The 16,874-nt window shown below is 36.6% G+C and overlaps 1 protein-coding gene across 4 annotated transcripts in view; it reads left to right on the forward strand.

Moving 5' to 3' along the window:
• The window catches only part of ARFIP1 (ADP ribosylation factor interacting protein 1), a 132,129-nt gene that overhangs the window by 86,467 nt on the left and 28,788 nt on the right, over window positions 1-16,874 (forward strand). For all 4 annotated transcript variants that reach the window (XM_007189421.2, XM_007189423.2, XM_007189424.2 and 1 more), the window contains 2 exons: window positions 6,604-6,761; window positions 16,566-16,740. In XM_007189421.2, the coding sequence (XP_007189483.2) occupies window positions 6,604-6,761; window positions 16,566-16,740 (333 nt within the window). The remainder of the gene's footprint in view (window positions 1-6,603; window positions 6,762-16,565; window positions 16,741-16,874) is intronic.

The raw sequence follows: 16,874 nt of genomic DNA on the forward strand, positions 1-16,874 counted from the left end.
ATAATTTAGAGCATTAAATCATTTGATAATATCTAGAATCTTGGACAAAGAAAGTTTGGCTGCAGATGACAATATTGAGAAAAACATTGAGATTAAATTCTAACTGAGTCATTAGACAGTCAAAAAGAAGAATGAAACTAATATTTAGGAAGCTGAGTTATCATAACAGCTGCAATTATTGAGTATCCACAATTTCAATATAATGGGCTAGGTGCTTTATAACCATTATATCATGTAATTTATCTAACACTGCAAGAAATGTTATCCCCTATTTATAGATGAGGAAGTTGAGGCCAAGAGAGGTTACGTAGTTTTTATAAACTCACAAAACAAATGAAAGATAGAATTGGAATTTATATCCAGGCCTTTTTGTTGCTCCATGATCTCTTTTTTTTAAAAATAAGAATTAATAGCATTTTTTTAAAAATATTTATTTTTTGGCTGCGTCGGGTCTTAGTTGCAGCACACAGCGCACAGGCTCTTTGTTGAGGTGCAGGCTCCAGAGCAAGTGGGCTCGGTAGTTGTGGCGCATGGGCTCTCTAGTTGTGGCACGCAGGCTCAGTTGCCCCATGGCATGTGGGATCTTAGTTCCCCGACCAGGGATTGAACCAGCGTCCTCTGCATTGCAAGATAGATTCTTAACCACTGGATCACAAGGGAAGTCCCTTTCCATGATCTCTTGCTGTCTCTTTAAGTGGAATCTTTCGATGGCCTGTGACCCAGAGGAAAATCCCCACAGTATGGAGAGAGGTAGCCAGAGTATAGGGTCTGGGGAAGTGTTGCAGTAATGTTATCACTGATGCTGTATTCAGTAGAACCTATTAATTATAATAGTTAACAGAGATTGGGGACTTACTATACACCAGATACAGTGGTTTATATGTGTATTAGCTCATCTAATGCTCAGTCTTAGCTAGTAGTACTTTTATTATCTTTCTTTTACAGATGTGAAGTCCTTTTTTTTAAAACAGAACTGAGAGGGTAATCCTCAGTATTCAAGTCCATTGGACCCAGTTTGAATTTTTGAGTTTTTTATTTGAGCATTTCTAACTCTTTGTAAGGATTGGTATTTCATGACTTTATTCTTTCTTAGAGGTCTTCCAATGAGAAAATTTACTTATGTTTTTAATAGAATAAAACTTGTTATCTTGCAACTACCATATGGGTCCATTGGAAATCAAAGACACGATATGGGATCTTAATGATCCTATTTTCCTATATCTTAAAACATTTTGCTGTTTCACCACCTTAGGAACTATTTCATTATTACTCATCAGTTTTTTCCTACCATGTTAAAAGTGACTAAGACAATAAGAAAACTAAAGAGTGACAGCATTGCCTAGAAGAATGATACAATAGTGAGATAAATACTTTTTGTTTGTTTGCATTGCCAAAAAGAAATCTGGAGAAACTATTTATGTAGTTGTTTTTTTTTTTAATGTTCATGCAACACAATTAAGAATTTTGGAATTTTTCATTTTTGCACATAATGGAAAGAGACTACAATACCAGATGAATACATTTCACAATTATTACACAAATCAGAAGATGACTGCAAAGAGATAGCAGTATTGACTCTTAACAATGATGGCAAAATTGATAATATCAGTGAAATTACGGGCTATAAGTATTCCAATGATGATATCCTACGTGAATTTTCTTAAAGAGTCATTGAATAATAATGTATTTTTAAGGACAAAAGGAAATATGGTATTGTATTAGTCAAGATTCTCCAGAGAAACAGAATCAACAGCATATATAGCTATATAGAGATTTATTTTAAGAAACTGGTTCACATGATTGGCAAGGCTGGTACATCCAAAATCTGCAGGGTAGGCTGGCAGGCTGGAGACCCAGGAAAGAGTAGCAGTGCAAGTCCAAAGGCAGTCTGCTAGCAGAATTCTTTCTTGTCCAGGGGAGGTCAGTCGTTGTTCTATTAAGGTCTTCAACTGATTGCATGACACCCCCTCACGTTATGGAGGGCAGTCTGCTTTACTGACAGTACACCAATTAAAATATAATTCTCATTCAGAAACACCCTCACAGAAACATCAGAATTATGTTTGACCAAATATTTAGACACCATGACCCAACCAAGTTGACGCACAAACTATCCCAGGTATTTTCATTTAGTTAGTTGTTCAACAGGAACAACTCCAACATGCAACATTTTTTTAAAGATCTGGACCATCCTATTTTGCTAAGAAGACATGATATTACTTCTTTTATGATGTTTATGCACCAAAATGTACTTGATATATTTGTTAGTGAACAAATGCTGAAAGTAAGTGTGTATACAAAAGTGATTTGAAGGAAACATATAATATAGAAATTTTTAAAAATTCATTGAATTGAACATTCTAGTTGGTATTTATAAATGTAAAAGTAATGGTAAACTAGAACCTACTGGAGATGAATTTGAAATCTGGAATCAACATTTACAAGGAGGATGTTTTGTATCATTCAAGGTTTTCCAGAGAAAGAGAATCAATAGGAGATACACACATACACACACACACCCAAAAGATTTATTTTAAGGAATTGGCTGACACTATTATAGGGATTGGCAAGTCTGCAATCCATAGGGTAGGCCAGAAGGCTGGAAACTTGGACAAGATTTCTGTGTTACAGTGTGAAGACGGAATTCCTTCTTCTCCAGGAAACAAACTTTTGCTCTTAAGACCTTCGGCTGATTAGATGAGGCCCATCATGTTACGGAGGATAATCTCTTTAAAGTCAACTTTAAACCACGTCTTCAGTGTTTATCATTGTAAATGTTGATCACATCACAAAATCTGCACCTTCATAGCGACATCTAGACTGATGTTTGACCAAACAACTGGACACCATAGTCTTATCAAGTGGGCACATAAAATTAACCATCACAGTGCACCCTTTGTCAACTTAGCAGCACTTATATGCATCTCTTTAAACCACACTTAATCTCCAAATCAAGACAATAAAGTCTTACTTCCACCTAATGTGATATAACTATCCTGTGTACTATCAAAGACACAGTAACTCTTTCCCTAGAAGATGATGCAAAGTCCTTGGGTGAGGATCACTTTTTTCCTTGATCTCCTGAAACTTAAATACTATGGTGTTAAGTTAACAATAGCTATATATCATGATGTAAAGTTAATATATCTTATGTGATAAGGGAGGAAAGATAAGAGAGGGAAGAAAACAAAGGTACTTGCTTTACACACACACACACACACACACACACACACACACACAAACATTCATAACAAAGTAAGGAAGAAATAAGAATTATAGTCCTCATTTCTACAGATGGTCACATGGTTGTAGCTTCTTCCATTACCCATTCCATACTGCATTTGCTCTCAGGTAGCACCTCAGTCTGTGATGGTTCTTTGCCTGGTGAGATGACCCAAACCATCATTCCTGAAAGGTCCAGACCATTAGCAGTCCTTCCTGAAATGGGCTGTTGTAGTTTTCCATTGAAATTAATCACAGGACATGGTAGTAGTAAGGGATCGCCTGGGTTCCAGGCTTACTCTTCCTTACCTCCATTGTGGAGGGGCAGTCCAAATTCTCCTTGGTAATCAGGATCAGTCACACCCGCCAACACAGTAACTCCCTTCTTTGCCTGTTGGTTCTTTTTGAGGAAGAGTTTATAGAGTACAGTAGTGAAGAGCTGGGGTCCACTTTCTTCCACCTTATGCCATATTAACTGAGATTCCTGGAAAATACATAGTGCAGGGTCTGGCACATAGCAGCACTAAATAAATTATGATGGTTACGATAGCTGTTGTTGAGACTGTGACATTTGGAGGTTGAGGAAGAATTTATAGATTAGTCCAGTTTCTTCATTTTCTAGAGAAACAACCAATATCCAGCAGTAAAAAAAGTCAAATCTCCTGAAGGGGATAGGAAATGATCTTTTAATGAATGCCTGTCATCTGTCAGAAACTTTATACAGGTTGCCTTGTTACACTTCCTGTCAAGCTTGTAAGCGAATTATCTTCATTTTATTAGTAAGGAAATGGAGGCCCAAAGAATTTGAGTTATTCATGAGAGACACAAATCCATTGAGTGGCAGAATCAAGATATGAATTCCCAAACTGTTTGAATTTCCAAACTAGACTTTTACCATTTTGTCACATGCCTTCTTCCTCCTAGTTCTGTTGTACCATGGCACCTTATTACATTGCATTTTCTCAAATTAGAGGGTAACATCTACATTGAGATTAGGAAAGTTTCCACAGCCCGAATTACTATCAATTATCAATTAGTTCTTGTGATTCCAGTTTTTTACTGCTCTGTATTATTGTTTAAAATAACTCATTTGTTATTAATTAGGTAATAATTCCTATTACTAAAACTTGGTGTTTTAGGTCCAATCATATGCTTCTGTTATTTAGTCCTAATGTATAAGTTGAATGGGAAATGGTGGTCATTTATATTTGGTAAATTTACATCTGATAAATATTGTAAATAATGTAGGAGCTGCTGAAGAGAAAAACAGTTCAAGTGTTTTGAAACTTCATTCTCTCTATATATGAAGCAAGTAAATTTTTAGATCAAGGAATTATGTTGGCTTTTCTTCTTCAGTGACAGATTAGAACTACAGCCCTGTTCTTGATATGTATACCCTTTGACTATTATAATAATGTGTAAAATACCCCTGTCCAACTGAGAATACTAAAATAACTTATCAACTAAATGAAGTTTGAGTCATGTTTTATTTTATTTTCATTGCCAAAAAAGCATATTTAATTATGTATTTATAATGCATATACATATGTATATTTATTTATTTCTAGTATCCTAATTGTTTTGTAACATTTACTACTATGTCTCTTGTACCTTACTATAAAAAAGCTTTTTTATTTTAGCCAATTAAGTTTCCAAATTATGCAATAAAATCTGAAGTTTTGTACACATTTTCATCACAGAATTATGGGCGAGATTTACATTCATGAAACAGAATAGTGTCCATTTACTCCTCCTGTCTGCTTTGAATTTAGGGCTGTTTTTCTCATCTGTAAGTATAGGATTCCAAATTCTGCTGTATAAGATATCAATCTGCTGTGATTTCATCTTACAATACTCTAGTTTTTTTCTTTATTTGTTGTTAGTAAAAGCACAGCTTTCTAGGTTATATAGATCTCCCTGTGGCTAAATTAGGACTTCTGGCATTTTCAAAGTTAATAATGTGGAATTGTGGATGTTGAGAACTTTTAGCAATGAACAGTGTTACAGGGATATGATACAATGACATATACTTTGTTATACAGTGAATAGAAAAACTATGATATTTATATCCAACTCAATTTCATATTTTTCTTCATCTTATTTGGTGATTTTTTAATTTTGCCTTTTACCTCTTAATGAACACCAAAGAAAATAAGAACAGTTGTGTGAACTCTAAGTTTTTTTTTAATGTTTTCTCCTATATTCTGTTTCCAGTAACATTTATTTAGTCTTCAGTATTGTAACTTAGCTTGTAAAAATGGTGCCAAAACTCTTCAGCTTTTCTGCCTTTTATTTTAGTTTTTACATACATTGATTGATAGTCCTTTTATGTAATCCTTATCTGCCAATATTTGCAAATCAAGGGCTCTACAATTTTTAAGACTGAGTTCCAAGTAAATAGTTACATGGACCTCTCTTAGATGGAAAATGCTTTTAGCATAATAAAGCTAATTTTACTTTCTGTATTTATTAATTATTGAATATTCTATCACCTGGAAATTTAATTGTAGCTATAGCACTAACATTAAATTTGCATCTTCTAAAATTCTAGTTAATTTAATATTACATTATTTTTTTCAGCTGAAATTTTAAAATGTTTTTAACAAACACAATTCTTAAATTGAATGATATATCTTATAATAAGATATGATCAACGTTTTTATTTGGTCAGATGTGTTCCTGATAATCTGTTAACTAATCAAACTTAGACTGGAAAGCTTTCTCTGCTCAAAATTTAGAGTTAGTCCTTGCCATTCATGTGTTAAGGAGTCATGTGTAATGTTTGCTAAGCTAAGACTCAGTTTATTCAGAGAGAATGAACTAAAACTGGTGTTGAGTGATCCTTCCTCAGCTGTTTGTCCAGATAGATCTGAGCTTGGGAGTCAACTGGTTGCTAAGTTTACAAAGAAATGTATATTGTTAATATTTATACTTTAAGGAGATTCAGTCAAAACACAAAAATTGCAATCTATTTTATGTCTGAAAGTTTTAGCCAGTTGTTACCTAATTTGGTTGTGAAAGTTAAAGTTTCTCTGATTAATAATCTGCTATATTTTTCTTCTTAACAGCTGTGCTTACAGTATAATAGAAACAAAACGTAGAAATGAAAATTTTTCTAGTACAAAGTAGTTTCACTTTTTAAAATTATTTGATTTTAGCTATGCCTCAGAGCTGAACAATTTGGTTTATTCGACTTTTTCTGTAATCCTATAGCTAGTTGTGATTTAGATTCCTATTTATTTATTTAAACATTGAAAGAGAAAACTTCTAAAGCTAGATTTCTAAATCAGGTATTTTCCCAATAGTGATATGTTTGAGATTTTCTCTAGTCACATTTACTAATTTGTAACTGGATAAATTAACATGACTTTTTTGTTTTAGGAAGAATTTGGCTATAATGCAGATACACAGAAACTGCTGGCTAAAAATGGAGAAACTCTTCTAGGAGCCATTAATTTTTTCATTGCCAGTGTGAACACTTTGGTGAATAAAACAATTGAGGATACATTAATGACTGTGAAACAGTATGAAAGTGCCAGGTAGGTATAGATTTTCATTATATTGTCTGTTTTACCAGGTGGTACATAATTCGGTTAAGGTTTTGGGTTGCAAATAAGAGAAACTGACTCTGGCCAATATGGGCAGAAAAAGAATTTATTAGAAGGTTATAGGGTAGCCCACAGAGCTAACAGAAAGGCAGGAGAACAGATTCTAGAAACAAGCAAGAACCAAAGCCAAGTTAATGCCTCAGAAGAATCTAATTAGGGTACTTGATGCTGCTACAGCTCCCATAAATAAAAATTTCCAAAAGGCTCCTGAGTACTTTGCTTCATCGCGTTGAGAGTATCTGGTTGAGCGTTGGCCATGTGCCCAAACCCTGCCTGCTAGGGAATAGGGAGGTGGAGGAGCTCCCAGCTCCAGCTTCCTTGGAAGAGGACAGGGCCTTGTGTTCTGCCAGGTAGATACCAGATGCCCTTTCTAATCTGGCCTAAGCCTGCCTCTTCAACCATACTACCACTGCTTCCCTATAAGCAGTTACACTACTTCTGCAGCAGCCAGACTCATAGTTTCAATTTCTCTTGAATATACTAGCTCATTCCTGCCTGCATGATTTTGTTTATGTTGGTTATTCAGATTATAACCAGCCTTCAGACCCTTCCAAATTTTACCTTTTACATAAATTATTTACCTTATATTTTCATAGTTGTTTATAATGCAGTGTTTTCATACATCTTTTTATACACACACACGATTTCTCTATCTCATAACCATCCTGTTAGGTAAACAAAATGCGTATTAATAGGTACTTAGAAATGTCTAAAAAGTAGCAGATCTACAATAGCATTTTTCAACTTTTGATTCCAGGCTCAATTTTTTTCCCCCACTCATTCTTGTCCCCTTTGATTTTTTTTCCTCTGAACACTTGATTTCTTTATTTTCTGTTATACTTTATATAGCATAGTTGAAGATAGTGCAAATTTTACCTTTTGGATATATAACTTTACTTTTGGCCTCTTGATGTAGTTTAATGATGTGAGAAATGCCTATGAAAACTCTAAACTCATCTGGTGTTTTTGCTATTGAGTGCTTATTCTTAAGTATATATGTCCTTATGCTTTATATAGCTAAAAGCCCAAACCATTTGGAAAGTTAACTTTTTTTTTTCTTAAAATTTATTGGTGGTAGTTACTGAAAACATTTTTGTACCTTATAAACACTTATACAATTCCAATTCAAGCTGTAAAAAGTTACTACCATGTTCTGTCTGTAGCTTGCCGTTTTACACACACACCCTCCTTACTCTCCTGAAACTTTTTTTTTCTATTGAACTATAGTTGATTTACAGTATTGTGTTAGTTTCAGATGTATAGCAAAATGATTCAGTTATGTATATATTCTTGTTCAGATTCTTTTCCTTTATAGGTTAGTACAAGATACTGAATATAGTTCCCTGTGGTATACAGTAAATCCTTGTTGTTTATGTATTTTATATATAGTGGTGTGTATCTGTTATCCCTCCCCCACTTTCCCCTTTGGTAACCAAAATTTTGTTTTCTATGTGTGTGAGTCTTTCTGAGTTGTAAATAAGTTCACTTGTATTATTTTTTAAATTCCACAAATAAGTGATATCATGTAGTATTTGTCTTTCTCTGTCTGACTTAGTTCACTTAGTATGGTAATCTCTAGATCCATCCATGCTGCTACAAATGGCATTATTTCATTCTTTTTTATGGCTGAGTAGTATTCCATTGTATATATGTTCCACATCTTTATCCATTCATCTGTCAGTGAACACTTAGGTTGCTTCCATGTCTTGGCTATTGTAAGTAGTGTTGTTGTGAACATTGGGGTGCATGTATCTTTCTGAATTAGAGTTTTCATCTTTTCCAGATAAGAGCCCAGGAGTGGGATTGCTGGATCATATGGTAACTCTATTTTTAGTTATTTAAGGTACCTCCATACTGTTTTCCATAGTGGCTGCACCAATTTACCATCCCACCAACAGTGTAGGATGGTTCCCTTTTCTCCAGACCCCCTCTAGCATTTATTTATTATTTGTAGACTTTTCGATGATGGTCACTCTGACTGGTGTGAGGTGATACCTCATTGTAGTTTTGATTTGCATTTCTCTAATAATTAGAGATGTTGAGCAACCTTTCATGTGCCTAGTGGCCGTCTGTATGTCTTCTCTGGAGAAATGTCTATTTAGGTCTTCTTCCCATTTTTTGATTGGGTTATTTTTTTGATATTGAGTTGTATGAGCTGTTTGTATATTTTGGAAGTTAATTCCTTGTCGGTCACATCGTTTGCAAATATTTTCTCCCAGTCCGTACATTGTCTTTTCGTTTTGTTTATGGTTTCCTTTGCTGTGCAAAAGCTTATGTTTGATTAGGTCCCATTTGTTTATTTTTGCTTTTGTTTCTATTGCCTTGGGAGACTGATCTAAGAAAATATTGCTACAATTGATGTCAGAGAATGTTTTACCTATGTTCTCTTCTAGGAATTTTAAGGTGTCATGTTTTATATTTAAGTCTTTAAGCCATTTTGAGTTTGTTTTTGTGTATGGTGTGAGGGTGTGTTGTAACTTCATTGATTTACATGCGGCTGTCCAGCTTTCCCAACACCACTTGTGGAAGAGACTGTCTTTTCTCCATTGTATATTCTTGCCTCTTTTGTCAAAGATTAATTGACCATAGGTGTATGGGTTTATTTCTGGGCTCTCTGTTCTGTTCCATTGATCCATATGTCCATTTTTGTGCCAATACCACGTTGTTTTGATTACTGTAGCTTTGTAGTATTATCTGAGGTCTGGGAGGGTTATGCCTCCTGCTTTGTTCTTTTTCCTCCAGATTGCTTTGGCAGTTCTGGGTCTTTTGTGGTTCCCTACAAATTTTAGGATTATTTGTTCTACTTCTGTGAAAGAAGTCATGGGTAATTTGAATAGCGATCTCATTAAATCTGTAGATTGCTTTAGGTAGTATGGCAATTTTAATAATATTAATTTTTTCCAATCCAAGAGTATGGGATATCTTTCCATTTCTGTGAGTCACCTTCAATTTCCTTTATCAGTGTTTTATAGTTCTTAGCATATAGTTCTTTCACCTCCTTGGTTAGGTTTATTCCTAGGTTTGTTTTATTTTGTTTTGTTTTGTTTTGTTTGATGAAATTTTAAACGGGATTTTTTTTTTTTATGGAAGGTTAACTTTTGATCTTTGCACAAGAAGAGATGCTTCTATCCTATGCTGTGTTTGTAATTTTCAGTTTAGTATTAACATACTAAATCAGATTCTTACCAGATCTAAATCAGATTCTTAATGACTTGGATAGGAAGGTCAAGACAAATAGCTGTGGTTATCAGGTGGGAGAAGGACACAGATGGATCTGTGTGCCTTATTTAGGTTTTGGGCTTGGTTTTTTATTTTTCTTTATTGTTTGAAGTATTTACTAACATAGTATTAAAATCAGAAGGTGGGAAAAAAGAAACAGAAGAAATCTATCAATATGATTTCCCTCGATAACATTGCAGGAATGTCTCAATAAGGTATCTTTCAGTGGGACTTCCTTCAGTTCCCAGTAATTGGTTTTCCAGTCTCTGTTTAAATCCTTTCATGGGCATTGCCTGTATTTTTCAAAGTATATACATTATTTCAAAGTATATACATTTATTATGTAAATTTTTCACTTCTGTAAACTCTGTTTGGTTCTTTTCCAAATCTATCTATTCCTTATTCTTAGTATCCTAATTTATTTTCCCTTTTACCTCTTTAATCATTTTAAGCATTCTTATTTTCTAGTCTAAAAAGATTATTTTAAATATGTGCTTTTGAAGATGAAAATACTTTTGTTCTAAAAGTATCCCCTATCACTTCCCAGTTAAGAACTACATGAATCTAGTTTCTATCTCTCTACTTTGTAACTGTCCACCTGTCCTGAAATATATTTTAGCTACTATTTTTAGTTTTAGGTATTTTAAAATATAAAATATATTTCAGGGGCTTCCCCAATGGGGCAGTGGTTGAGAATCTGCCTGCCAATGCAGGGGACACAGGTTCGAGCCCTGGTCTGGGAAGAGCCCACATGCCGCGGAGCAACTAAGCCCGTGCGCCACAACTACGGAGCCTGCGCTCTAGAGCCCACGAGCCACAACTACTGAGCCCGCGTGCCACAACTACTGAAGCCCGTGGGCCTAGAGCCCCTGCTCTGCAACAAGAGAAGCCATGGCGATGAGAAGCCCGTGCACCGCAACAAAGAGGAGCCCCCACTCGCCGCAGCTAGAGAAAGCCCACACGCAGCAACGAAGACCCAACACAGCCAAAAATAAATTAATTAAATAAATAAATTTATAAAAAATATATATATATATTTCACTTGAAGCATGTCATATGTTTCTCTTCAGCCTTAATTTCTAACATGCTTTTAAAAATATTAACCCAGGGCTTCCCTGGTGGCACAGTGGTTGAGAATCTGCCTGCCAATGCAGAGGACACGGGTTCGAGCCCTGGTCTAGGAAGATCCCACGTGCCGTGGAGCAGCTGGGCCCATGAGCCACAATTACTGAGCCTGCGCGTCTGGAGCCTGTGCTCCGCAACAAGAGAGGCCGCGATAGTAAGAGGCCCGTGCACCGCGATGAAGAGTAGCCCCCGCTTGCCACAACTAGAAAAAGCCCTCACACAGAAACGAAGACCCAACACAGCCATAAATAAATAAATAAACAAATACTTTTAAAAAAAATATATTAACCCATATTAAAGAAAGACAAATATATTAGATGTCACTGTTCATACAGAAAACATTTTATATTTAATTTGCAAAGGAGAAAAATAAGCCTCTAGAGGTTAAATGGTTTGTCCCCAGGAATCAATTTCAAAGCCAAAATGAAAACCCATGGGCTCCTTACCTTCTATTTTTGATCATTAGGACTCAAGCCTGAACTGGACTAATCTCAAATTTTCACATCTAATTATAAAAAATAATTTTCATGTCTTATGAGGAATCTGACTTAATGTACAATGTGATATAAAATCTCAATTTATCCAATGTATAGGTTTGTTTAAAACTTTTGAGCAAAATTATAAACCAGGTTATGTGTACTTGGTAGCTGATTATCAGGAAACCTTTAGAATACCTCTGTGTGTACTTTAAAAACCAACAACAGTAATGACCTCATCCCATAATTTATTCTCTTTTATTGAAATTGCAATATATGATTTTATTCATTAAGTTTAGCTTGGTGGTTAACTTTTCTGTACATTTATGGAGTAGCTGAGGCATTGACTAGTTATAACACTAAAACATTGTCTACTGAGGGATAACACTGAAAAAGAATCCCAGATTAAAAGTTTCTCAGTAGCTGAATTTTCTTCTCTGTCAGAACCAGAATTTATTGAGTTTTAGGGCAAGGGTCAGCTATTTGATCAGCACAAAAAGTGGCAGTTTAGGCAAATGTCCGGGTGGCCTTTTAATGCTCCCTATTATGTATTGTACAAGTATTTCCTAGCTGTCTGGTGCTTCGTGTATAGAAAATCTTGTAACAGCCCATTCAACACTTCTCTATAGCAGCACCAACAAGGGAGCCTATTGTGGTCAAAACTTTTCAGATGTGGACACCTGTTCTCTAGAAGTTTTATAGAAGCCATAAAGTAACCAGCTATCACTAACTTTATTGGTATGGACTCAGGGCAGACTGGCAAGCTTGAAGTGAAGAGTTGCATTTTGAAAACTTAGTATACTTCTCTTCCTAGTGTTAATGAGCACTGTTAGATAAGCTCTTAGGGAAAGTTTTACTTTGACACCATCTACAAACTGGATATAAATTAAAGGTTATAAGGTCAGTATTATAACTTTGACTGTGTTTAAATTAACTGCTGTTATTTAAAAGTATACCCGAGGCTATGAGGAATATTTGTCTTCACATTAAATCATCACACATTACTGTTTATTTTTGTCTACTTTTTTCTCTCATTTTTTACTGTTTTTAGTGTGTTTGCTTCAGGCCATCCCTCTTCTAATTTGGCTGAAATAGTAAGCACTCTAAAAATATTAGTTATTAGCAGGTGTCCCAAGTACTTTGTACATATATTTTTTTGTGGAGATTATTATTTCCATTTGTAGATGAAAAACTGAAGCAGAAAGAGAGGAAAAAAAAAATAGCTCAAGACATTAGAGCCAGTGAAGGGCAGAGTGGTCATGCAATTTGGCCATAGAACCCATGGAATTTAACTAGCTATTCCCATGTCAGTCTTGCCTCCTAAATTTTTAGTAACTGTCTCCTCCTCCTTAGCTTTACTGCCATTGTCCTTCCTGATTCAGTGACTCATTTTTCTTTTGCCCACAGTCTTCTAATTGGTTTCCTTGCTTCTGATTTCTTAATCTACTCTGGTCCGTCCTCCATGCCTTATATTACCACTAGAGTCACCTTTCTATCCTGAGCGAATAGAATGTGTCACTTTCTAGATCAAAGTTCTGCCATGGCTTTCCATCACTTGTCCTACTGGAGTCAATCTGATCCCTTTAATATGGCCCGTAAGGCCCTGCTTAATCTCAATCCTGCCTTCCTGTCTGATACTAATTCCTTTCGTTATCTTATTCCAACTTCAGGTTCTAAATTATTGAATTACTTCCCAAATGTGTCATGGTATCTTACAAATCTATGCCTTTATTCATGCTGTTCTCCTCCTGAAATATTCTACCAATTTCCCGGCCCCAATCCACCTCATAAACTCCTACCATCCTTTGAAATTTAATTGTTTTAATTCTCTTCTGAGATACCTTTTCAGATGCCTGATTAAGTAATTCTTCCTCTTGATTTCCACCATACCTTATCTTCCCTCCCCCATGGCAGTATCCATTATCTCATTTTGTTGTCGTGTTTAAGAGCTTCTCTCCCTCTAGGCTGTTAGCTTCTTGAAGATAAGCTATGAAGATGAGCAGATAGTTTTCCTTTCTAGCACAGTGCCTGGAACATAGAATGTTAATACTTAATGTTTGTTGAATGAATCATTGTATCAATAAATGAACAAATGATATGCTTTTGACCCTGAAAGATAAAGTTACTAAATTCAGTACGAGTTGCGAATAAATTAGGCTTGGTGTGAGGGACTGATGTGTTCTTTCTCGAGTCGTATATACATTCTAGAGTAAGTTGTTTATTAATTCCTGAAATAGGAGATATGAATTGTACTATAGATATTTTAATAAAGAGCTTTAGTTTTAGGGCATAAGTTTGTGGTGCTGATTTTGACTAAATTAGAGATCACTTTGCTTCTTCCTAGCTGAGTACTGAATAGTTGACACTGCTGGATAAGTCACTGTTTAATTAGCAAGGTAGTGCTATACCTACACAGGTGCTTTGACAGAGGTATTGTGAGGTGCTGTGGAATTGTGGTTTGTCGGTGGTGGGGTAATTATTTCAGTTAGTGGTGGGAGAGTATTAGGGGAGGCATCTCAGGGAGCACAAGGTGATAAGTCCTCTGTAGTAGATGCCATTGTCACATTCTAAATACTAATGTTACGGAAATCCGTCTAGAGTTCCCATAAGGTAGTCACTAGGCACATGAGTCTATGGATAATGAAATGTGGCTAGCCTGAATTGAGATGTGATGGAAGCTTAAAACACAATGGGGACTTCCCTGGTGGCACAGTGGTTAAGAATCCGCCTGCCAATGCAGGGGACACAGGTTCGAGCCCTGGTCCAGGAAGATCCCACATGCCATGGAGCAACTAAGCCCGTGCACCACAACTACCGAGCCTGAGCTCTAGAGCCCGCGAGCCACAATTACTGAGCACGCACGCCACAACTACTGAAGCCCTTGTGCCTAGAGCCCGTGCTCCACAACAAGAGAAGCCACCGCAATGAGAATCCCGTGCACCTCGACAAAGAGCAGCCCCCGCTTGCCGCAACTAGAGAAAGCCCGCATGCAGCAATGAAGACCCAATGCAGGGAAAAAATAAAATAAATTTTAAATTTTTAAATTAATTAATTAATTAATTAATTAATTTTTAAAAAACAATGGATTTCAGAAACTCAGTCCCCCTCTCCCCCCAAAAGTAAAATAGTTCATTAGCAATTTTTTTGCATTGATATATGTTGCAGAGATAATATTTTGGATATATTGTGTAAAATTAAATATACTGTTAAACAGGTGAAGTTAACTCATTATTTTAACATGACTGCTAGAAAATTTAATTTACATATGTGGCTTGCATTATATTTCTGTTGTGCATTGCTGACCTAGAGTATACTTTAAGAAGCACCAGCCCACAGTTAACTCCCTTTTACCATTTAGTTTATGTCATTCTAAAGTCTACTATCCCAACACAGCCAAAATTAAAAAAATAAATAAATAAAGTCTACTATCCTCACCTGCTTTGCCTTATCAACATTAACCAATTCACATGGGGGGTTGATCATTACCCCGATCTTGCTAGCATTACGTTTTAACATCTGTTTTTTAAACTGGTTTTTATTTATTTATTTATTTTAGCCTCATGGCACGTGGGATCTTAGTTCCCCCACCAGGGACTTACCTGGCACCCCCTGCATTGGAAGCACAGAGTCTTAACCACTGGACCACCAGGGAAGTCCCTAAACTGGTTTTTAAATTGTGGAGGGACTTCCCTGGTGGTCCAGTGGTTAAGAATCCACCTTCCAGTGCAGGGGACCCGGGTTTGATCCCTCGTCGGGAAACTAAGATCGAATGTGCCGCGGGACAACTAAGCCCGCGCACCGCAACTACTGAGCCTGCGTGCTCTGGAGCCTGCGTGCCACAACTAGAGAGAAGCCCACGCGCCGCAGCAAAGAGCCTGTGAGCCGCAGCAAAAGATCCCATGTGCTGCAACTAAGACCCAATGCAGCCAAAAATAAATAAATAAATAAATATTTTAAAAATAAATAAACTGTGGAAATTTTACTCGTCAGTTAATACTGTTCTTGGAAAGGAATAGTTAATGAGATTAAGAAGCAGCCCCGGGGCTTCCCTGGTGGCGCAGTGGTTGAGAATTTGCCTGCTAATGTGGGGACGCGGGTTCGAGCCCTGGTCTGGGAGGATCCCACATGCCGCGGAGCAGCTAGGCCCGTGAGCCACAACTGCTGAGCCTGCGCGTCTGGAGCCTGTGCCCCACAACGGGAGGGGCCGCGATAGTGAAAGGCCCGCGCACCGTGATGAAGAGCGGTCCCCGCACCACGATGAAGAGTGGCCCCCACTTGCCGTAGCCAGAGAAAGCCCTCGCACAAACCGAAGATCCAACACAGCCAAAAATAAATAAATAAATAAATAAAGTAGCTATAAAATTAAAAAAAAAAAAAAAAGAAGCAACCCCTCCCCTCCCCTCCCACCATGCTTATATTAATAGCTCTTTGTGCTAAAGAAATACTTGATTTTAAAGGCATAAGGTGGGCTTCCCTGGTGGTGCATTGGTTAGGAATCTGCCTGCCAATGCAGGGGACACGGGTTCGAGCCCTGGTCCAGCAAGATCCCACATGCCATGGAGCAGCTAAGCCCATGCGCCACAACTACTGAGCCTGCACACCTAGAGCCCATGCTCTGCAGCAAGAGAAGCCACTGCAATGAGAAGCCTGCGCACCACAACGAAGAGTAGCCCCTACTCGCCTCAACTAGAGAAAGCCCGCGCATAGCAAGGAAAACCCAACGCAGCCAAAAATAAATTAATTAATTAAATTTTAAAAATAAAAAATAAAAAAATAAAAGCATAAGGTATCAAATATGTATGAGAATTATTATATATTAATGTATAATATGGAACAATTATGTAGTTCCACTTCACGTCCTGAACTTATTTCACACTGTCTTTGTAGTGTGCTTCACTTATTCTCTTCTTTCCAGAATTGAATATGATGCATATCGTACTGATTTGGAAGAACTGAATCTTGGACCACGTGATGCAAACACTCTGCCAAAGATTGAGCAATCACAGCATTTGTTCCAAGCACATAAGGAAAAATACGATAAAATGCGCAATGATGTTTCTATCAAGTTGAAATTTCTAGAAGAAAATAAGGTAAATTTATTCTTTACCTTCTGAGATCTTTCTGTGGACTTTAAAATAAAGTCATCCTAAAGAGAGATAAATAGAAAGTTTTTTGTTTCTGTTAACTGTCTTTCATTATAGAATTGACCCTTGAACAGCTTGGG

Source organism: Balaenoptera acutorostrata, chromosome 5 (assembly GCF_949987535.1).
Source record: "Balaenoptera acutorostrata chromosome 5, mBalAcu1.1, whole genome shotgun sequence".
Lineage (NCBI taxonomy): Eukaryota > Metazoa > Chordata > Mammalia > Artiodactyla > Balaenopteridae > Balaenoptera > Balaenoptera acutorostrata.